The sequence below is a fragment of the Ixodes scapularis genome, unplaced genomic scaffold (assembly GCF_016920785.2).
Source record: "Ixodes scapularis isolate PalLabHiFi unplaced genomic scaffold, ASM1692078v2 PGA_scaffold11__112_contigs__length_91849675, whole genome shotgun sequence".
NCBI classification, from domain to species: domain Eukaryota; kingdom Metazoa; phylum Arthropoda; class Arachnida; order Ixodida; family Ixodidae; genus Ixodes; species Ixodes scapularis.
Window position 1 is genome coordinate 28,443,196 of NW_024609837.1, and position 22,501 is coordinate 28,465,696.

Genomic DNA, 22,501 nt, shown 5'->3' on the forward strand with positions numbered 1-22,501 from the left:
TCACGTGACCTCGCCGATGACGTCATCAGTGATGACGTCACCGGCATCCGCATTGTCATCGTCGTGATGATGACGATGCGGATGGCGGTGAGGTCATCAGTGACGTCACTGATGACGTCATCAGTGATGATGACGATGCGGATGCCGGTGACGTCATCAGTGACGTCACTGGTGACGTCAGCAGTGATGATGACGATGCGGATGCCGGTGAGGTCATCAGTGACGTCACTGATGACGTCATCAGTGATGATGACGATGCAGATGCCGGTGACGTCACTGGTGACGTCAGCAGTGACGATGACGATGCGGATGCTGGTGAGGTCATCAGTGACGTCACTGATGACCTCATCAGTGATGATGACGATGACGATGCGGATGCCGGTGACGTCATCAGTGACGATGACGTCATTGGGGAGGTCACGTGACCCTGGGGTTGGTCACGTGACCTGGGGGTGTCACGTGACTTTGGGGGGCATCCGCATCGTCATCATGACAGATGACGTCATCAGTGACGTCACTGATGACGTCACCGACATCCGCATCGTCATCATCGCTGATGACGTCATCGTCATCGATGACGTCATCAGTGACGTCACTGATGACGTCATCAGTGACGTCACTGATGACATCATCGGCATTGTCACGTGACCCCCCCCAGGTCACTTCACCCCCCCAGTACTCTTCCCTCCTCCTCCTCAAGAGCTGCGCTCTAATTCGGTGTTACAGGGAGTTGTAAACGGCTTTCACTTTTTTTTAGGAACCCAGTTTAGCAACCCTTCCCCTTTGCATTTAGAAAGTGCACACTTCTCATTGTATAGTTGTCCAATACGACAGATCTGTAATGGCTCCCAGAGTTCGACCGTGGCGGACATTTTAGTGGCATTCTTCTCGTATTGCAGTCCAGACCGACAGTCTGGATTCGTCCAGTCGGTCGAGAACTGGGCCTGTGTGAAAGGGAGGGGTTTTGGCTGTGCATTAATGTGGACCCCACCGCGTGGTCTGTCTGTCTTCAGATGCCCTCGTATTCCACAGGACTTGCTCGGAAGGCCAGCTCCACTCCAGACATAATCTCCCTGGACTGCGACTAGCGGGCGACGGCCTTTTGTGCGTGTACATATCCACATGGACTGCTCAGCCAGACCGCGAGAGAGAGTGTCTCCCGTGACGGTGCGTGACGGTGTGCTCGGGAAAAACAAGGACCAAAGACAGATTCCACTGTAATTTATTCACAACTGCCCGGGGGCCACTTGCACCCGGATGTACGGCAAGAAGGCCCGTGCAACTGTACATAGGAAACTGCCGGACATGTAGATAACCTCCCCCCCCAGGAAGATTTTTTTTTTTTCTTCTGCAGGGCCACACTTTGTGTATCAACGAGTGTGTATGTGTCTTGCCCGAAATAAAGGAACCTTGTTACGCCTGACAGTGTGCCTCATCCCGACTCAAGACACGGGGTAGAAGGTGCACTCGAGCGTCCACTCTTCCTCGCCCGTGTGTTCTGCCGTCTGCTGCGTCTTCAAGGCCTCCACCACGACCGTGCCGTCGGGCAGCGGCTGATTGGGTGGCTGGCCGCCGGCCTTGCGCTTGTGGTACGAGGCCTTATTCTGCAGCAGCTTGCGCAGGTACTTGCAGTGGTCGCAGGCCCTGCTGACGCTGGCGCAGGTCCGGTTGCAGCTCGCCGAGCGCAGTTTGCCCTGGTCTGCCTTGCACGGGGGCAGGTTGCTCAGGGCGAACTCGTCGGAAGCGGCCGCGCCCTCGCACAGCTTGAGACCGTCTAGCTCTTCGATGAGTCTGCTCACCTCTAACGCTGTGGTCACAGTCGCGGTGCGCACCGGCGTGCCCTGGATAGAGGACTCGCAGCGGATGCGGCAGTCTCGCTCTTCGTGGCACGCGAGCAGTTTGGTGAAGGCGGGCTGGCCGCCCAGTAGCGTGCAGAAGGAGAACGCCACGCACTGGCTGCCGTGCTGGACGTGGTGCATCGTCCAGTAGCGATTGGGCAGCCAGGATGGGTCGAAGGAGGCGACGAAGGCCGGCGCGTCTAGCTCTAGCGTCGCCGGCGGCGCGGGAACGGGACACGGGGCAGGAGGGGTTGCGTAGGGGACGAGCACAAGAGGGCGCAGCTCCGTGAGCGTTGGCCCGTCAGTCGCGGTGCACTTTGCTGGAACTGGCGACGCCCGGCGCGCCGTCACTATGTGAGGTGTCACGGTCCGTTTCGGTTCCGCGACGGGGCTCGCGGACCCGTCGGAGGAGCCGCTGTCGTCTCTTGCGGCGTCCTCGCTGAAACCCCCGTCGTCCGACTTTGGCGTCTGAGCCGCCCGGCGAGGCAGTCGTCGCTTGGCCCGGGTCGGTCTCGGCGGGTTCAGGAACAGCGTGGGCACAGCGTCAGGCGCGAGCGACGGTCTCGTCCGGGGTATCTCGACTACTTCACCCTGGATGGTGTGCCTGTATGTCCTGAGGATGAAGCGATTGTCGAAGTGGAGCTCGCAGAGCACGCAGCGTTTCTGCAGCGGTTTGTCGAAGCGGGCCAGAGCCCTCTGCCATGCCTGGAAGCGGTTGTCGTCGGTCGGAACGGCGAACAGGGACAGCTTCTGGCTCCTCAGCTGACCCTTGGAGTGCGGCGTCACGTAGCCGCTGCGGCAACCGGGGACGAAGCAGTGCCTCTGTCGGTTGTCTTTGGCCATTCCCTAGTCTAGCAAACCGGGAAGATCACCGAGAGATATGTTGGATGGGCTCCGTAGCATTAAAGACCAAAGCGCTTGAACACTTCAAAACACCGCAGACGCCATTTTTGATGGATGGATGATCGATGGAAAATTTGGCGGGCTCCGCGTTTTGTGTAGCAGCAACACTGGCCGAGTCCGGCGGTTAGTCTCGCGCTTTCACGGACGTAGCGAGAACGGGCGAGAACCAGTGTTTTTGCAAGCTACAGGAGGTCCGTTGTGGTTGTAATGTTACTAATCTAAAATTTAATTCCATTGGTGATACACTAAATGAGTTAATGGTTCATTAGGCAAAGGGGGAAGAGTTCCGGGTCTACTACAGGCAAATCATCGCATCGGGTCTCGGTCTCTGAGGTAGGTTTCTCCACCAGCTGAAACTGGACGAAGCCTTGTATGCAAACAGGCCAAATAATGCCCCTCACTACAGTTCCCCGCCAAGCTGCGGGTTTATTTTTTTCTCCTATCGCTTTTTACCTTTTAATCAACAGGGAGGAACTATGTGTAACTACCGTCAACGCTGCCGCGTTTCACTGGTAGGTTTGCTCTGGCTAGTGAAGGCGGCGAAGCTAGTGCTCCACTGACGCGCGCGGAGCTTGAAATGAAGGTGCTACGCCGTTTGTGATGGTTAAGGTTGCTTATAAGCATTGCTAGCAGCAACGGAGTGATTGAGGTACAGGTCTGTTCACGTCGAAGAGTAATCGGGAAGGTCACCAACACCAAGAAGTAAACAGTCCTGCATGTGGTATCGCTCCATTGGGCCGGAGCTTACTCCCAACGCCTGTTACTAGCTTAGGAGACAAAGCTTTGTATATGAGATCGGTTCTATATAAGTTAGGCCTCTAATTGGCGAAACTCTAATGACGGAGAGTCGACTTCCTCATAGCTCACCGAACTTGTGGCATCATTGAATACGCACTATATGCATTTGTAACATCACTGAATATGCATATGATCGTGCTAAAAGGTGTATGTTTGCTCATGACTCGGAACCTATCTTCTGTTATGCGGGTGTTTGCTCTGTGTTACTTGTAAGAGTCTGTCCAAGTCAGACAACTTGCCTGGACAGTGTGAAGTTTGTTTGCTCTCGGAGTCAGTGAGGTGCTACTGCGCTTATTCCAAGTGGTAAAGCTGGTTGCTGACTGCTGCGGGGACATGCATGAGAAGAATGCAGCACGTAACTGAAGCTGGTTTACCGGAAAAGATGATCCTCCAGATCAGGTCTGAACTCTGAATATAATATCCAGGGTGTCGAACCGGAACCGAACCGAAAACCGGAACCGAACCGGTATTTTTTCCGGAACCGAACCCGAACCGTTATATTGTTATCGCGATGAACCCGAACCCAGGGGTGGAACGGCTGCGCCATTTGCGCCATTTTGCGCCAGACGCATATGTCTGCGCCATCCTGCGCCATGTTGCAGAAACTGCGCCACAGCCAATACCTCGCGCCATTATGCGCCAGATCGCACAACGTGCGCCAAGAAACTTTTTATTTTGTCTTGGTTTCGGTTTTATTGACTCGATTGGCAACAATGAGTGCGTTCAGCCTGGTCGGCCTTGCAATCCTTTGTTCTGTTTATTCTCCCTGTGTATCCCGAGTCGGAAGCGCGCGAAAAAACTCGGATTCTAAGCGCCACACCACCTGCGACTGGATTGTTATTCTTCAACCAAAAGCGGTTAAGCAAGTCGGCTGAGGTGAGGTCGAGTCGTTCAGCGTCAGATTGCCTGAGGCTCTGCGGCCCGGGATCCGGACGTCAGCCAGTTGAAAACAAATGAGCAAGATATTCCTTTTAGTACTTCGTCGTTAGAAGTTGGAACCGCATTCTCGCAAAATAAATCGTGATTTGATTGAACTGAAACGCGGTCCGATCCGAAACCTTTCCGGCCAGCAGCTCTTTTGCGAGTGATAGATCTGCTCGGCGCACTTTAACCTTGCTCCTGCTTATCGCTTCAAATACGATAACTTCGTTAATCGTAGTCTGCTGCTTCGTAATCGAGTTGCACAGTAGGATAAACGCGAAATTTGTTGCCCTGTTCCTCCGTGCAACTGCACGTCCATTGCTTGCGCACGTCACGGGGTTCGCACATGTAATTACTATGTCGAGCACGCAAGGGTTGTGCGATAAGCAGTGCTGGTTTGCTTTTTGAGCAGCTGAAAGCCACTCGGAAAATAAGGACGGTATCTTGAGAAACGGGGGTACTGGCTTTTTGATTCTCATTAAGGCTCACAAAGTTTCAAGTTTTCGCATCTGTTACACTGTTATCCCATCTACCTAGGTCCCTAACCATTCATGTTCATCTGTTCTGCTAAGTACGATTGAAATTGCTCCCGTGCTTGTCTAAGACGCAAGCTGAAGTGCAATGAAAACTGATCTGAGCTGCTCCTAGCCTGCTCCAGAACGTAGTTTTAGCTGCTCCTAACCTGCTCCAAAACAGCTGTTTCAGCTGCTCCCGTCGCTGCTCCCAAGTACATTTCATGAGTTCCACCCCTGCGAACCGGAACTGAACCGGAAAAAAAATAACGGTTACCGGCTCATGTCAAAACGGTTCGGCCACGCGCTGTTGACAATGAATGTGCTATCAATGCCATTTGTTTTTTAAGTGCCGTCAACTGACACACACCTCGCTTACATATGTTTCTTCTCCACTCAGTCTTAGGAATATAAACACTGCATCCATGAATCTTGACATAGGAACCAGTATTGCGCTGGTCGCGGCTTGCACGGAAGAAAGAGAATTGGAAGGCTGTGCAAAAAAAAAAATCGCGTCACGGAATTTCATTTTCCTACAATCTCGTAAATCCTAAATGCTGCTGTGTGCTCATTTCATAACACGTTTCTAGAACGCGCGAGTTCTTGAAGCTTGCTTCCATCGGAATGAGAAAAGAAAAGGCTGTAGAGCTTGATAATAATGCATCCGGTTTCGTATAGGCACTTAGAAGCTAACATATTTGTGAGACAGCGAACTCTTCTATTTTAATATTTATCCTATTACGTCCTTCTGGCGCTGCGTTCGGTGAAGTGTTTTTCATATTCCGTATCTTGTTTAATGAAAACTTATTTAAGGGTCTAATTCGAGTTACCGAAGGCTAGTTCAAATAAAGAAAGCTGTATTTTCTCCCCACTGTTCCTTCAATTGCTTACACGCCGAGGTGGCGGGATAGTTAGCGAGTTCTACTTGTAAGTGGGTTTGTAAGGAGGCCGCAGATTTTACAGCTACTGCGTCGGAACCAATTAGATGAAGTCCGAATGCGTAAACGTCGGTGAGGTAACCTTAGAGTGCACATAAAGAAACCATTCCTGGTAGAAATCCCTGAGCGTTACACTACAATGTATCCCGTTTCGTATGTGCTGATTTCAGATGTTTTATTCGTAATTTATTTTGATGTTGCAATTTGTCATTTATTAATTCCGAACTGGTTCGCAAACTGGTTCAGTGCCCTGAACCGGTTCGCAAACCGGTTCGCGGATCGAATTAATCAAACCGGAACTGAACCGGAACAAAATAAATTTACCTGAACCGAACCCGTATTTTTTTCGGTTCGACACACTGATAATATCACACAAGTGTGGTTCACTCAGGCATGCCGGCAGACCTGTCCAAACTGGCTGCGATAATGGGTCAGTTCAAGGTTTGCTGGTCAGCTACCTGCTAGTATGTGGAGCTACCAGCTACAGTGACGTAGGCAGGCAGGGGGTTTGGGGGGTCAAGCCCCCCCCCCCCCCCCCCCCCACTCTTCCGCAGTCATCTTTTTTTTTTCTTCTACTTCTTTTTTTGGGGACGGCCGTGTTCTTACCCATAAATTGTACAGTACATAGATAGTTACATGCAAAAATAAAACACAGCCCCTCCCCCCCCCTCCCCCCAAAAGTAATTCCTGGGTATGCCACTGACCAGCGATGCACCTGCGTATTGGCAGTGAGGTGCCAGGAGTTACTGGAAGGCTAACACGAAGGCATTGGTTGAAAACTTCTCAGTTGCTTAAATCTGCCAGACGTGCTGACGCCTTACACTTCATTTTCATATGTCCCATGATTATCATTTATTTTCACTACCTTTCTGGCATTTACAGTGAGGGAAGCACTGCACCATTTTACGCCAAATTCTGCCATGAACAAAAGTCTGCTACCTCTTGCGCCAAAATGCCATTCTCTAAGGATTGCGCAAGCATGCGCTGAGATGGGCTTAAGCAAAGCAAAACGTACAATTATGTTCTTATTGGTCTACTTTCTTATTGAGAGAAGTAGGAAGAAAGGAAACTGGTGCATATATATATATATTTTACAGCGTCTCCGTATAGTTTGTTTCATCTTACTTGGATCAGAGAACAGTCTAAGACTCAAACACATACAACTACGAACATGCATGTTCAAAGCTGACGGGGCATTCGCTGTTCTTGATTATTTTAGTCTACGAAAGAGCACGCACAGGAAGATGGACGAATGCCATGATGTCGCACTTTGATGCTGTTTGGTTGGTCTCATTGGCTTGTAGTGCCGGTTACACTAGTTTAGAGATTGCTTGTCAACCGCACTGGCCGGCTGATCGCCGACATGGTCTAAATTTCGAGACGATGTCAGGAGCGAAAAGTCGTGAGAAAACATAGCAAAATACTATGATGGTGGCTACTCTGATAAGACAGAACCAGGGTCTTGTACTCCCGATCACTTGATTATCAAGTCTGCCGCGTGCCTCCATGCCACCTCTCACCAGCGCGCTTGTTGAGCATCACAGCTTTGCACCCAAGTGCCGGGAGCAGCGGCTAATGTGGATGAGCACCTGGCTTAATGCGATGATCATGGAACAGATGAGCGGTGAAAGTGGGTGCGGTGCGGCGCTTGAAGCCGCATATCGCGCGGCTTTATTTGTATCGATCAGATCCGAGCGACTCCGCACAGCGCATACAGCGCAGCGCAGTATCACAGCAACCTCCGGTTGCTGTGATACTGCCGTGCAGCGCTCGTTTTCTTCGCTCATGTGTTCCCTGCTTAAGGCTTGGAAATCATGCTCAGAACTGTTGTAGGTCTACCTTCTTTGGCCTTGATTTTAGGGGTTTATCTCTAACTAAAAAACAAACAAAACAGCTACCACAAAAAGAGAGAAAAGAAAAAGGTGGGTCCTTTTTTTTTTTAAAAAATGCGGTAATCAAAGTAGTTCCTGCTCAGCTGTCAATTGTAAGCATAGCGAACGTTGACTTCACTGGTTTCAATATGCTAAAGCCCAAATGTATGTTTTCATAATATATATAGGTTGTTGTTTTAGCAGTTAATAATGTTAGAGTAGTAAATGGGGTAGGTTTCTGAAGCTAAGGGGGGGGGGGGGGAGTGCATTTTTATAGATAGACATACCATATTTTTCGGTGTATAGTCCACAGACTATGCATGTTTAAAAGTTGAAATTTTACCCGGTGCGGACTATACAAGGTTTTGTATGTTTCTAATTTCTTCACTGTGACAAGATGGGAAGAATTTTATGAATAACAGTATATTAACGGTGATTTATGCATGATACAAGCTCATTTGTGAGCTAATACAGCAGGCATTTGTCAAAATGTGATGTGTATGATCATTTTTACGTTCGGACCAGACACTAAGTGCAGACTATGCAGTGCGTGCCGACTATCTAAGCAAAAACTTTTATTTTGACCCCAAATTTGCCTTGAGTATAGTTTGGAAAGTACGCTGCTTTAGCTGACATGCTGGTTTTTGCAGTAATTTTAGAGTAATTATATTTACAGGCTCAATAAATTTCCAGATGTAAAAATGGGAGGGGAAAGAGGCTTTATCCGAACTGAAGTGTAGTTCTATGAATCGTTTTTCAACAATTTTTTGAGTCCCCATTTTAAATGGAACCTACTCTGACCAAAACCATATTTCTAAAAATAAAGGTCTTTGTTACTTTCACATCCTATATATTTCTTATTACAAAGATAATAAGTAATATGGTCCAGTATTAAAGAGGAATCCTCAGTCATTATCATAGATGGACTTATTTAGCCATGCAATCACTTTCATTTTTGAGCTCCAAAGCATCAGCGGCTGCTCCAGACCAGTATTTTGCCTGCTACAGCGCTTGCTACAAAAGGTCAAATACCGCTTCCATCACTGCATTTAGTAAGCACCATCACAGGGTCTGGTGGCCTCTCTGGCTTTGAGTGGTGACAAGCCTTGAGCTGTCCATTCGAGTTGTATCTGAGATGCCTGCTTGCTTCACCTCTCCAGATAGAATGACCAATGGGATGGTAGCGGGCACCCCCTATGGTACTGGTCATCGTCATCCCAGACATTCGCTTCTTTAACTGCACTGGTCGTTATTCCTTTTTGTTGCTTCTGCTCTTGAACACGAAACTCACCAGTATAACTAGTGTGTCTTAGCAAGAACTTTGGGGTTTCTCCACCGTATTAACACCAGAAAGGTAATTTCAATGCAGAAGTCCCGACCGGTAACATTACCTGAACCAAAGCAGGGGATTCCCAGAACCCCTCAGCAAGACAGTGGCACCCATTACCGACAGTAGAAGGCCCTTGCCCCCATTCATATGTGGGCTTTATTTTCTTATTGAGAATGTTTGAGGATCACTCTTATCTTTTAGTAGTTTGGTGCTTCCTAGTGCTCAAAACTGGCCTCCTATCATCCCTGCAGTTACACCTTGGGACAAAGCCTTCAGCTCTTGTTTTCATGTAGCATACTTCAGCTACGTGAAAGTAAATACCTTGCAAATATTTTTGAACACCTAGCAGTATGTGCGGAAAGGTGCTTTTTCTCAACATCTTGAAGAGAGGAATTCATGCGCCAAATGCGACCAACCAAGGTCCCTGATATCTCGATATTTTTGCCTCCTTTTCTTACGCTTGACTCTGGCACTAGGGTGGGAAGTTGTCAGCATGCCCAAGAGGAAGAGGTTACCGGAGGACAGAGAAGACGACGGGAAACGCAGGAAGCAGAGCATGGATCTGGTGAGGACTCGTATCTTTTGATCGTGTGACCCTTTCTCCAAGAGGCTAGATGCACCTTGTTCTTGGAGGAGCCCAATTTTACGTGATGTTCGAGCCTCGGGTTATTCATTTATTTGTTTTTCGGAGGTGGACTTTGCTTCAGTTCTCTACGGATATTGGCAGACTGTGTTTCAGATGCTCTCTGTGCACAAGATACTCACTCCATCTGCGAAGCACAAATCTTCGACTGTGTAAATTAGTCTGTGATTAAAGAGATTGCCAATTTTTCAACTTGAAACAAATGGCAAAGTAATGAAGCAACACTGAAATCTAGAGATGAACAAGAAAAAATCTTGCTTGTCCCCTAAATAATATTTTGAAAGGCAACGCTTAGCCTTCATCGCATTCTGCTTCTGGAAGTTGACATTGAGGGAGTGCCACTGTTTGTTTTTTTGCCTAACTTTGCTTTGTTATTAAATTCATTTGCTTCATTATAAACACAGACTGCCCTGGATATTTTTATATCTTTAATTCATTAGGGGATTCATTAGGGGCTGTCTGGCTTGACGGAACGTGAGGTTGACGGCAATTTTGACGTACCCCACAGCCCGAGATGCTGCAGTCGCTGTACAGTGCCTTGCAGAACTGCAAAGCCGAAGACGGGCACCTGCTCTGCGAAAGCTTCCTCAAAGCCCCCCGAAAAAGGTGCGCTGGTTCTCGCCTTTCTTTTACGCTCGAGCTTGCTAGTGTCTTGGTGAATAATGTGTTGCTCTTCACCACGACGATTACGTGTCATTTCATTGAACGACGTTTTGTCCAACGATACTTGGGCAAGTGGGCCATGTTCTGTCCACGCTTCGCAGGAACTAACCCGACAGACCTTCATATTCACTCCAGCACCCTAAAAATGTGTCACACTTCCTTGGCAAGTGTGGATGCTTCTGATTACGCCGCTGAAATTCCAACGGAGAATCGGAGAAATTTCACCCTAAAATCGCCCCCAGAAGCCGAGAATTTTGTTTTCTCTTGAGTAACCGACCGGATGCTGTGATGTTGGTCTTCGCCAGGCACTTTGTGCCCTTTACACATATTTTTTGCACATTGCAAACACTCAGGTCATGTTGCACGCAGATGTTGCAACATGACGGAGCATTTGTGGAGCATGTCCAGGGGGACCGATTTCTAGGTGTAAAACTTATAAATTCATGGGTCCTTTCATAAGGTGCTGAGATGAAATTGCGTGTACGGCCCCTAACTCGTGTTGCCCAACATCAAGCTTCCTCTTGGAGGCAAGAAATGACCCACACCGTGAGGCGACAGTTGGCGTTGCGGCATGCTCCGCGTGTAATGCGTCGTCCCCTCTGTTCCCCCTGGCAGGAGCCAGGTGGACTACCACGAGGTTGTGACCAACCCAATGGACATGCTGCGTATCCACCAGAAGATCAAGACGGAGGAGTACGCCCACGTGGACCAGATGGCCAGCGACGTGGAGCTCATGGTGGCCAACACCAAGGCCTACTACAAGGCGAGTCTCTTTTGCCTGCCAACGGGGTGTGCTGATCTGTGCAGTTCTAGCCGGAGTCGCTGCAGTTGCCAGAGTAACGCCGCGGCTTTCTGCTTCGCCACGGTTGGTCAGAAAGGGCCGCACGCGTCACCATGGGTCTTGCTCGTTTCCGTGACAACCAACCGAGCCAAGAACGACCGAGCGCGCTCGGATAGTCCTTCTTTCTTTTGGTGGGCCCTTTTTGATGTGCAAATTTAGATAGCAGCGTTACCCTAGCACCACTTTTCTGTCCGAGTTCAATACTACGCACCTATATTTGTGTCACCACGCCACATCCCCAAGTTAGATCAATGCACTTGTTATCGATTGAACATGATTACGGGAAACCCGGAAACTAGGGTAAAATAAGGGATGGGACAAACACAAAGTCTCAAATTGAGACACAGTCTCAATTGATACTTTGTCCTGTTCCTTTTTTTTTTTTTACCCTAGTAGTCGGTGTTTTTCATAATCATATTCAATTTACATCACCCATCTGTGCACTTCCTATATGTTCTTTGAACACGTGATGTGTTCAAACTCGTAACATACCCAAGTGCAGCCTTTTCGGTGGCTTCGAGACAAAGGGCTGGTCTACAAAGCCCAAAGTAGAGGATTGGAATCCCAGCTGGGATGCTTGCAATGTGGACAAAGTTTATTCTCGTGAACTGATACAGTCATGTCTTATGGGCAGGGGTGGAACGGCTGCGCCATTTGCGCCATTTTGCGCCAGGCGCATATGTCTGCGCCATCCTGCGCCATGTTGCAGAAACTGCGCCACAGCCAATACCTCGCGCCATTATGCGCCAGATCGCAAAACGTGCGCCAAGAAACTTTTTATTTTGTCTTGGTTTCGGTTTTATTGACTCGATTCGCAACAATGAGCGTTCAGCCTGGTCGGCCTTGCAATCCTTTGTTCTGTTTATTCTCCCTGTGTATCCCGAGTCGGAAGCGCGCGAAAAAACTCGGATTCTAAGCGCCACACCACCTGCGACTGGATTGTTATTCTCCAACCATAATTAACGGTTAAGCAAGTCGGCTGAGGTGAGGTCGAGTCGTTAAGCGTCAGATTGCCTGAGGCTCTGCGGCCCGGGATCCGGACGTCAGCCAGTTGAAAACAAATGGCAAGATATTCCTTTTAGTACTTCATCGTTAGAAGTTGGAACCGCATTCTCGCAAGATAAATCGTGATTTGATTGAACTGAAACGCGGTCCGATCCGAAACCTTTCCGGCCAGCAGCTCTTTTGCGAGTGATAGATCTGCTCGGCGTACTTTAACCTTGCTCCTGCTTATCGCTTCAAATACGATAACTTCGTTAATCGTAGTCTGCTGCTTCGTAATCGAGTTGCACAATAGGATAAACGCGAAATTTGTTGCCCTGTTCCTCCGTGCAACTGCACGTCCATTGCTTGCGCACGTCACGGGGTTCGCACATATAATTACTATGTCAAGCACGTGTGGGTTGTGGATAAGCAGTGCTGGTTTGCATTTTGAGCAGCTGAAAGCCGCTCGGAAAATATCAAGGACGCTATCTTGAGAAACAGGGTACTGGCTTTTTGATTCTCATTAAGGCTCACCAAGTTTCAAGTTTTCGCATCTGTTACACTGTTATCCCATCTACCTAGGTCCCTAACCATTCATGTTCATCTACTCTGCTAAGTACGATTGAAATTGCTCCCGTGCTTGTCTAAGACGCAAGCTGAAGTGCAATGAAAACTGATCTGAGCTGCTCCTAGCCTGCTCCAGAACGTAGTTTTAGCTGCTCCCAACCTGCTCCAAAACAGCTGTTTCAGCTGCTCCCGTGGCTGCTCCCAGGTACATTTCATGAGTTCCACCCCTGTATGGGCGAAATTTTCGGCTACCACCCGCGGTCCAAGCGAGCCAATCAATTCGCTGGAGAGAGACACGTGACTCACTAGGTGGGCGCAGTGCTGTCAAAGGCACGAACGTTTGTCCAAATTTAGATTGATTGATTGGTTGAAAGCGACATCTGGGACGAAGGAAGGTCCGGGTGCGAGTTCCTCCTTCCCCTTTCCTTCAACGGTTATGCAAAAGCCACCTAAGCTCTCGCATCAGCACTTTTGCAAAGGAAGGTCGCGTTTGGTTCATTATTACGGACGACTCTTATGACGAACAATTTTTTATGGGGAACGGAAGCATCCATATTAACAAGACACGACTCTACAAGATAACTCAACCGTATTTAAAGATTGTGTCGAAAATGAATGTGTCTTCAAAGCTGCTTGGCCTTGCCGCGGCTGTCACCGAGATTTTAGTGGCGCATAGAGAGATCCCCAGGTTACCATGTTGAACGTGACGAAAAGCAGTACTCGAAGGGACACAACAAAAGGAGGGAATGCAGGACAAACGTGCCTCGGCACTCTTCTAGGGCATCCCTGATGTCCTTTATTGGTTTGTATCGTAACCCTTAACATATGGTACCTCGGTGCAGCTGCTACGTGAGCTCTGCCGCCATCAGCTGCTTGCTGGTAAGTATGTTTTCCGATTGGTGGCATTTGCTGACGTGAATAGCACGAAAATTTTTTGAACTAGTATGTGTGAAGTGTTTTTCCTCTGCCTTTCTCTAAAATTCTGAGACAATAGCACATTTAGCTAAATTCACAAAATGTCAAGCTTACGAAAGTAAACTAGTTTACAGAAGTTAAAGGGGGGGTGCAATGATTTTCGGACTTCCGTCAAAAATTTGTGTAAGTTACCCTCTGACACTTCTGAAGTAAATAACAGAAAACGATCCGATTTCGCCTGTGTGTCCCAGTTGTTGCGTAAAAAAAAGATAAATGTTGGCATTTCGGGCACCCCTCCACTCACTCCCAGACTTTAGGGTCACACCTGGTCGCACCCTTAGTGACGTCATTCGGAGTGCCGTTTAGGTTCCCGTGTGCTTTGTTGGAGGACGCTTCCTCTCCCTCTCTCTGCTGACATTAGCGGGCGTTATGCTGCAGCTTAGAGCCGAGCGAGGTCACATAATCTTCTCGCCGCAGTTCCTCCGGCTGCCACTTGGGGCTGCAGGTGGGGGAAAAGGCTCCACTTTTGCTTTGAGATTGTGCAGCGGAATCGTGACATTTATAATGAAAGAGGTGTTTTCTCTATCCTCCGGGACACGATAAACAACGTAAAAATGATGAGATGCAAATTCTGTTAATCATAAAATCGTTGCAACCCCTTTTAAAAAAAAAAAAAAAAAATTCACCGATTCTAAAATTTAACAAAAAAAAAAAAATGTGCAGAGTTGCTGTCTACTTTTTCAACATGATTGCGAACCTTATGGGGACTGCATGTTCGTCTGCTTTTTTTGCAGTGGGTTGGGGTGACGCCAGTATGCCGAGCTCTGATTGGCTCTGATTAAAGGATAGCGGGTAGACCTCAAAGTAAGCTGCCTCGAGGTCTGCCCACTATCCTTCAATCGGAGCCCAGCATTCTGATGTCACCACGACCAAAGAAGTGGACAAACGTACGCTCTACATTGTTTTGTCAATTTGTGACCCTCGTTAACTCGTTGGTAGGTTTGTAAATTTGTGGGATATTGGGCAGTGAGTGAGTAAATTGGGGCTGACGTTATGCTGCACTTCTATTTTAGGAAGATTCGCAGGAATGCAAGGACGCAGAGGGTCTCTGGCAGGCGTTTGACTCTGCCAGGCAGGCGCTCCTCACCATCAGGGACGACGACGACGACGACATGGTGAGCGCTTTCGCACTGGCACTTGAGTCCGAACGAGGCGTGCCGACACCTGGGCCTCGGCATTGGGATTACTCCTCTGTAATGGAGGACAAATAACTGCTCTTGGTGTAATGGTTTAGTTAGAGACATCCAGCATTCGTGAGATGGCTTTGGGCGTTTCTCGATCGCGAGTTTTATATTTCCTCAAACGCCTTAACATTTTGCTTGCTTTCTTTTTTTTTAATGGTTTGCATATTAAGGTAATTTTCTGCTTTATTGTCAAATGACTGGTTAGGTGGGCTCACGGAGGCACCCACTTGTGCCCCTGCTTTTGCGTCCCGACTTTTGGAAGCCGAACAAAGATTTTGCATTTGCCGAACCTTACCGCCACTTTTTGGCCGTTATGCCTACTCGTAGAAGAACCCGGCGCGTCCAGATCGAAATTCTTTGTTCTTATAAATAACGTTAAAGCAACCGACGGTAGGTGCCTTAAGACCGCGGTCTAGCTAATTTTGCGGCAATTGTGGAACCGGGGCCACGTGATCCACTCGACAGGGCCCACATCGAACTGCGCCACATTGCTCGAAGCGGCCACACGGGCCACCGACCGTAAACGACGGACAGCTTTGTCGAGATGAGTTTTAATTTCAAAGTTAAACACTTGCGTTGACTCATGCTTGTTTGCCGGAACTTCTATGCCCGACCGCATGGATCGCAGAAGCACGATGCTCCAGTTCGCCAAAGCGGCGACATTTGTCGTCGCTTTGGTATTGCTTCGATGCACAGGCAAGATGGGACGCCAAACACGCAAGTCAGAGACACGTTCTAGGCACCATAGTTATGGGCGGCGCATTCCGGAGCCGGTTTCAACGAAGTCCGGCGCGTCTTCCGACGCGGGTGTGTGAGATTGCGCTCCCCATTGTGTGCAGGACCCGCAGACCCCATGTCCCGGGGGGGAGTCGTCGGACGAAGAGCACTACGAGGAGCTCTTCACCGCGGTGATGATGGCCACGGACTCGGAGGGCCGGTGCGTCAGCTCCATGTTCCAGCTGCTCCCGTCTAGGGTGGTACGTGCCTCTCTCGCCTACGACGTCTTCGAACGTGTCGAGTCTGCAGCGGGCGGTCCCACGGGTTTCCCCTAAGAGGCTCGTTGTGCCCAGGGCCTCTGTGCCCCATTTCAGCTTCCTCTCTACCGGAAAGGAGGCTATGAGCCACCGCAGTCGTTGCATTGCTCCGATGGCTCCGGCCGACCAAACAAAAGGCCGGTTTGTCGGAGTGGCATGCGGGGCGTTCAATTACGCCGCCCTTGCGGAAGGGTGGATTGGCTACATGGCTCGCAACGTCTGTTGAGGTGAAACAGAGCATAGGGTGCGTTGTAAGGTAAGAAGGGGTGTTCGTTAGGTCTGCCTTCCACCCATTGTAGACGTACCAATGTTTGAATTTCCACGTGCCAAGTGGGAAGGGACGAAAAATTTGTTTTCTTTTTGAAAATGAATGTGCAAGATGGTGTATCCCTTTCCTTGACGCGGCAAGCATGACCTCCCGCCGTCGAGGGGTTATTCTTTCCTCTGGCTTCTTTGTCATTGTGCATTTGGTTGTCTTACGGCCTCAGATGCCCTCTTTTGGGACTGCTTCATGGCCTGTTGGTGCAGGCTGAGAAGGGTCGCTTTCTCACTTCTTTAGAACCTCTGACTTGGGGCCCCGCCCTTTTCTCCTCGTAGCTGTATCCAGAGTACTATCGGATCATCAGCGAGCCCGTGGATCTCAAGATGATCGCCACGCGCATCCAGGACGGGTCGTATGCATCCTTGGCAGAACTTGAGAAGGATCTCATGCTTCTGGTGAAGAACGCCAAAACCTTCAACGAGCCGGGGTCCCTCATCTACAAGGTAAAGATCCCGAACGGGCGTTTTAATGAGAGCAGACAAGTAAATCTCGTTTTTCGGTGGCCTGTGTTGAACGGCACCGGGTTCTCGCCCGCGAACTGCCATGACGGCTTCACGGTTCTCTTTTTCGCCAGGACGCCACGGCACTCAAGAAGGTGATCCGCATCAAGAAGGCCGAGATCGACCAGCGGAGAAACGCTCCCGGGAAATGCAGCGAGCGGATACGGTGAGTGCAGCCGTCTTTCTTTGGCGCCGGCTCGGCTACTGTCGTGGCATTCGTCCGTTCACGGGCGATCGTCGTTGCAAATTGACCCTCGTTCGCCTCGTCTGCGTAGTCGTATACGACCGGAGCCGTTCATAAAAACACAGACTGAAAATGCCAAATCTTTTTTTTTTTTTTTTTTTATAGAGGCAACGGTTAGCATTTTTGTTTCGTAGTATGTGTCCAACAATTCACGCCGTTGGCCTTTCCTCCGCATCTTATAGTTGGGGCAGTCTTTGGGGTTTTGCATGTTTATTGTGTAGCGGGCCCTGCTTTACATTTTTGCATGGCCCACACCCACGGCTTTCTTTTCTCGGATTTGAATAAGTAGTTGCGACTGGCACGACGAGTTGGGGGCAAACAGAGATAGGAGGTGTGCGGGCCTCGCTTTATTTACAAGTTGTTTTTGATTTCGGGAAACATAACCAGAGCCCTCGAATTGGGAAACATGCCGATGCAGTAAAGGATTCTTTCCTCACCACCCCTTGCGTTGCGCCACTGGAAACAGGAGACTCTCCCCCCTCCCTTCTGCGTTGACTTGTCGCAGTTCCAGGCGGCTGCAGACGAGCCAGAAGCTGTCGGCCATCACGGCCGCGCTCAAGTACGAGGATGCGGACCCCATGGAGGGGCTGGGGCCCCCCCCGGCTCCGAGCCCCCCCGTGGCCCCCAGCCCCCCCGTGGCGGCGGCCAGCCCACCCCCCAGCGTCGGGGACGAGAGCGACAACGACTCGGGCACCGAGGACCCTGTCAACAGCCCCGCCTGGCAGCTGCTCGAGGCAGTCAGGAGCTACCAGCACCAGGGCTACTTCCTGTCTGAGCCCTTCGTCAAGCTGCCTTCCAAAAAGTGAGCGGGGATTGCGGCTTGCCGGCAAGGTCGGGTCGTTCGCTCGCTCGGCCGGGCGTCAGCAGCCCCCCCGTTTAGGACGTAGGGTTAATATGACAATCTAGCGAGATGGGTACCACGATTTGCGACCGCTTTGAAACGGCGGGATATGACACAGGTGCGAACCTCGGCGGTCCCGTTGGGATCGAATCGCTGGCGACGCTTCGATGTATGCCAAGAAGCGAGAAAACATCACTTTCAAGGTCTGAATTGGGTTTTTTAACGCGATAGTGTTAAGGAGCTTGTGTCGCAGAAAAGCCAGCGTCGGTGTCGGTGGGACAAGAAATTCCTGATTGATCGATAGGGTCTCCAAGCTTGTCTCCAACATTGTCTTGGGGCACTTTCTCGGGACAGGACTAAAATCAATAAATGCCTGACTGAATTTGGTGCTTCTTGACAATCTGGAGTGGCTCACGAATCGGGCAAGCACTGTTCATAATCGAGGAGGATGGTCTTCTTTTTCCAGGCTTTACCCCGACTACTTCAGGGAGATCAAGCAGCCCATCTCGCTCAACAAGATTGCGGCCAAAATCAAGGTCCGTCCTTTTTGTCCTTGTCCACCGCGGTCTGAAGCCCTCCCCGGCTTGCGTCTAGCTCACGCCGCTCTTGGAATGTTTGCAGACGGAGGCCTACGCGAGCACCATGGAGGCAGTGGACGACCTGAACCTGCTGTTCGAGAACGCCAAGCGCTACAACCGGCCTGACTCAAAGATCTTCAAGGTCTGGGCAGCGTGCTGTGGGGAAGCCCTAACCACTCGCTTACAGTTGAAACTCTTCATTGTAAAATCGGCTCTTTTTTTTTGTTTTTCCTGAAAACTTTGGTTTGGTGTATGAGCTGAAGTGTAGGTGTGGTAGTACAGTCAAACCCGTTCATAACGAACAGCAGGAAACGCAACCCTCAGTTCGATATAGCAAGTAGTTTGATATAGCAAAAACATTTACAACAAACTTCCACGATCAGGTCGTTGTGAGGTGAGAGCTTCTCTTTCTTTTTTATATCTTCACTTCCGCCTCGTAACAACGCGCTAAAAAGTTTTTTTTTTTTTTTTTCATCTGTGCAGAGTGTATTTTTTAGCTTTCTCCCCTTCTGAATCACTTCTCTTAGCTTAATTTTGTTCGCAACTTGAGCTTTTGGAATTTATTTTTTTTTCCTACTTGTTTTTTGGGAGGGAAGAACAGGCTAGAAGACGAATGTTTGCGCGTTCTCAAAAGCCTTCCAGGGAGCAAAAGTTCGATATAGCCAATATGTTGTTCGTTATAAAACATACTTTTTACCTGCATTTTTTTTTTAACTTTTCCGTGAGTTCGATATCGACAAGAATTCGCTGTACATGGGTTCGTTCTAAACGGGTTTCACTGTATTTGCAAGCAGGAAAGCCAGTACTCTGGGCTTACGCTATGCATGACTGCTTGATCTCTCCTTCTGGGGGAAAAAAGAATGGCACGCGACATCATCCATTGCGTCTTTGGTGGGGACGAGATGAACGGCGGTAGATCGAAGCGGGTGCAGTCGCATGCCCGCTTCAATCTTTTGCTGCAAAATCCCACAAGGTTCAACGAAAAGAATGACCTCGTTGTGCAATAGTCGTGGGGCGTTTTTTGCTCCCAGATTTTTCGGACTTTAGAACATGCAGAAAATTTTTTCTAATTCTCGAGGTCTTGAGGCCTTATTCTTCGAATTGCTGCAGACATTTTTTTGTAGCATTGTGCATCCAGTTGCCTCTACCACACCCATACTTTGAGCTAACCAATCACTCAAATAAAGCGAGTTCAAGTTCTTTACAGTTTATATAGAACCTCCATAGTGAAGCCTGAGTCCTCAGGAAAAGTCCTTGCCGTATTATTGTAGTATATCATGATTATATTTGCGATAGGTGCATTATACTTAAATTTTACTTCACCACATCTGTGTCTTCACTATTTTGCTAGCTAATATTCCTATACCAATTTAACAACCATGCTTAACTTGTCTTATGTCCCTGTCTTTACCACATCGGCCTTTGCTATAGAGTTGTTCTAGCATATAGGGGGCTTTATTTCTTTATATATATTTTTTGCTATCTGCTAACATTTGAAGCCGGCATCCACATCATTGAGGAGTTGCAGGGCCAAAAAGCTGAAGAGTTCCTGAGCCCGCCGTTTCCCTGCAGGACGCCGTGCGGCTTCAGAAAGTGATGCAGACCAAAGCACGAGACCTCATCAACTACCAGATCAAGGTGACGACCTCCATCGCGGTGGGTGCACAGATGGCAGCACTTTCTATTGTCCACTGCATGGGGTGCATGGGATACACTTTGCCCTGGTAAGGAAAGCTTTCGGGGCTCGTTTGCTCGAAGCCGGTTAGTTTTAACTGCGGCAAAAAGTCAATTGAAGTTCCCTACAAGGGAGAATTTTAGGTCACGTGACCGGCGGAGTAGGGAAGGTGGGGACACGTGCCGGTGTTCTTCTTAGAAAGTATCGCTCGCTTTGGAACATCGTCGTAGTCGCTGCACTATCGGGCCTGTTTGTCGGCATTGAATGGTGCAGGAGGCTTCTGCTCTGCCTTACCTCACTTCAATTGCAAGGTATGACCAATGACTTCGCCCTAATTTTAGGATCGTCTTTCGATTCTGGTCATTCCTAAGTCTAAAGGGACGCGGCAATTGTCGACATGGCTGCGTCTTTGGAATCCTAGTGAATTGTCTTGACTTGGTCGACGGGGCATTGATGGCACGCGGAAATGGACAGCGTACCAATTATACTGGAGCTGATGTACACAATTTGTTTTGCGAAGAAGGTTTTATGTACAGTTCTGACACGCTGGCTAACCATGCTGCGGGCTGGCTGCTCGCCTTTCGCTGCTCACCTCTTCCTCACTGTTTCTAGCACTGAACTTCGTCGTCCTTTTTTGCACTGGGAGGAAAATTTTGACGAGGCTTGTCTTGGCTTCGGAGAGCCAAACTCCGGTCCTTCTTTTCAGAAAGTTTTGCGCGAAAGCCACTTGTATTCGCTACAACCAGTAGGTGACATGAGCAACCATCCTGTAATAAAACACGGAGCTACCTCGCATTTAGCTCTCGTCAAACCAGGCTAGGCACTTGTACGTACCTAGTAGGAAAGGGGGGTTAACCTTTTTGCCGCAGTTAAAGTTAACCGGCTTCGAGCAAACAGGTCCAGAGGTGTGGGCCGGTGAAATTTGTGTGACGGTCTTGAAGCACTCAGCATTGAAAGAGCGACGTCCTTGTGGCTGTTTCTTAGCCTCATGCATTTTTAAAACGGTGCATGTTTCATCGGGGCTGTGTGTTCCAGGGATGGCACAAACTGTTTCGTTGACGGTTCTCTGTGTTTTGTGGAAGTAGCTCTGTGACAGCGTCGTGCTTTTTTCTGATTTTGGATGGGTATGGGGTGGGTTCTCATGGCCTAGCCAAGGTATTGTCCTCCATCATTCGCCCCCAAGTCAAAACTTGCAAGGTGCAAATCCGCGTTGTCGTGTCAGTGTCGCAAGGGCTGTGCCTGCACTTCCACAACCTTTCCTAAGAAAGTCAGGTCCAGTTCACTTAATGCTGTTGAAAGCAATGTTCTAGAGAACATCGGACAGACTCTCCCAAACTATCTGCGCTAGGATCAAACTGGAAGCTCCTTCCTTACCACCGTCCAAAGTGCCGACACATCCATGGCATGGAAGAATGATATTGTAGAGGCTTGCAGCGACAGCACCGTCTTCCCCGCAACACGCTCCCTCGAGCCGCGGAGGAGGCAGGCACGCACCGGGGATACCCGACACCAGCTCGGGGGCCAGGTTGCGGGCCAGTCGGCCAGACCTCCGTGGTGGTAGACTAAACAACTCAAGTCGCCCCCACGGCAAGAGAGGAGAGAGAAGAAGAGGGCAGACGCCTTGCGAGCAGCGCCCGGTTAGGACGCAGGAACATTCCTCGTAGTTTTAATGTCGTTATTCTTGTGTAATCTCTCAGAAAAATAAAACGAGTTCAGTAGAACATTATTTGAATCCACATTGGTGACCCGGACTAACGAAAAACCCGACCTCAAGCGCTGCGATGAATCAAGAAGAAGAAAATGCTTCTGCCAACTCCTCAACCACGGCGCCCCCTGCGGAAGGCGTCTCCGTCGTCGCCCTCAAGCTCCCACCGTACTGGCCTGCGGATCCCGAGCTGTGGTTTTTACAAGTGGAAGCGCAGTTCGCGACTCGGAAGATCACCGCTGATCGCACCAAGTATCATCACATCGTGGCCAGCCTTCCACCAGATATCGCCAGCGAGGTACGCGACCTGCTCCTCCAGCAACCAGCCACGGATGCCTACGCCACCCTCAAGCGGCAGCTGATCCGCCGCACAACAGCTTCTGAGGAAAGACGGTTGCAACAACTCCTGACCACCGAGGAACTTGGTGACCGCCGACCTACCCAGTTCTGGCGCCGCATGCAGCAGCTGATGGGTGAGAAGGCATCTACAATCGACGCTTCGTTCCTGCGGAACCTGTTCGTCCAGCGTCTGCCCCACAACGTGCGCATGATCTTGGCGTCCGTTGGAGACCTCGGTATTGAACACCTGGCAGAGCTCGCCGACAAGCTGATGGAGATTTCGACTCCGGTTGTA

General features: G+C 49.5%; 3 protein-coding genes across 3 annotated transcripts in view; 2 read left to right on the plus strand and 1 right to left on the minus strand.

The window, feature by feature from the left end:
- Positions 1-1,423, plus strand: part of LOC8052466 (E3 SUMO-protein ligase PIAS2) — a 41,277-nt gene extending 39,854 nt beyond the window's left edge. Inside the window, exon 14 of the mRNA XM_029988882.2 lies at positions 1,014-1,423. Coding sequence (XP_029844742.1) covers positions 1,014-1,088 — 75 coding nt within the window. The 3' untranslated portion in view covers positions 1,089-1,423. The remainder of the gene's footprint in view (positions 1-1,013) is intronic.
- LOC8052465 lies at positions 1,207-2,994 on the minus strand. The gene has a single exon (XM_002434619.5). The coding sequence runs from the start codon at positions 2,679-2,681 to the stop codon at positions 1,443-1,445; it is 1,239 nt and encodes a 412-aa protein (XP_002434664.3). The 5' UTR covers positions 2,682-2,994; the 3' UTR covers positions 1,207-1,442.
- A 6,597-nt stretch (positions 2,995-9,591) lies between these two features.
- LOC8052464 (protein polybromo-1) overlaps positions 9,592-22,501 on the plus strand; it is a 60,848-nt gene continuing 47,938 nt past the window's right edge. The window contains exons 1-11 of the mRNA XM_029988875.4: positions 9,592-9,676; positions 10,263-10,360; positions 11,033-11,180; positions 14,798-14,899; positions 15,808-15,945; positions 16,600-16,767; positions 16,899-16,990; positions 17,574-17,870; positions 18,376-18,445; positions 18,531-18,629; positions 20,060-20,143. Coding sequence (XP_029844735.2) covers positions 9,605-9,676; positions 10,263-10,360; positions 11,033-11,180; positions 14,798-14,899; positions 15,808-15,945; positions 16,600-16,767; positions 16,899-16,990; positions 17,574-17,870; positions 18,376-18,445; positions 18,531-18,629; positions 20,060-20,143 — 1,368 coding nt within the window. The 5' untranslated portion in view covers positions 9,592-9,604. The remainder of the gene's footprint in view (positions 9,677-10,262; positions 10,361-11,032; positions 11,181-14,797; positions 14,900-15,807; positions 15,946-16,599; positions 16,768-16,898; positions 16,991-17,573; positions 17,871-18,375; positions 18,446-18,530; positions 18,630-20,059; positions 20,144-22,501) is intronic.

Excerpts from the sequence above, each read along its gene's own strand:
- LOC8052465 (XM_002434619.5), bottom strand. The coding sequence starts at position 2,681 with ATGGCCAAAGACAACCGACAGAGGCACTGCTTCGTCCCCGGTTGCCGC.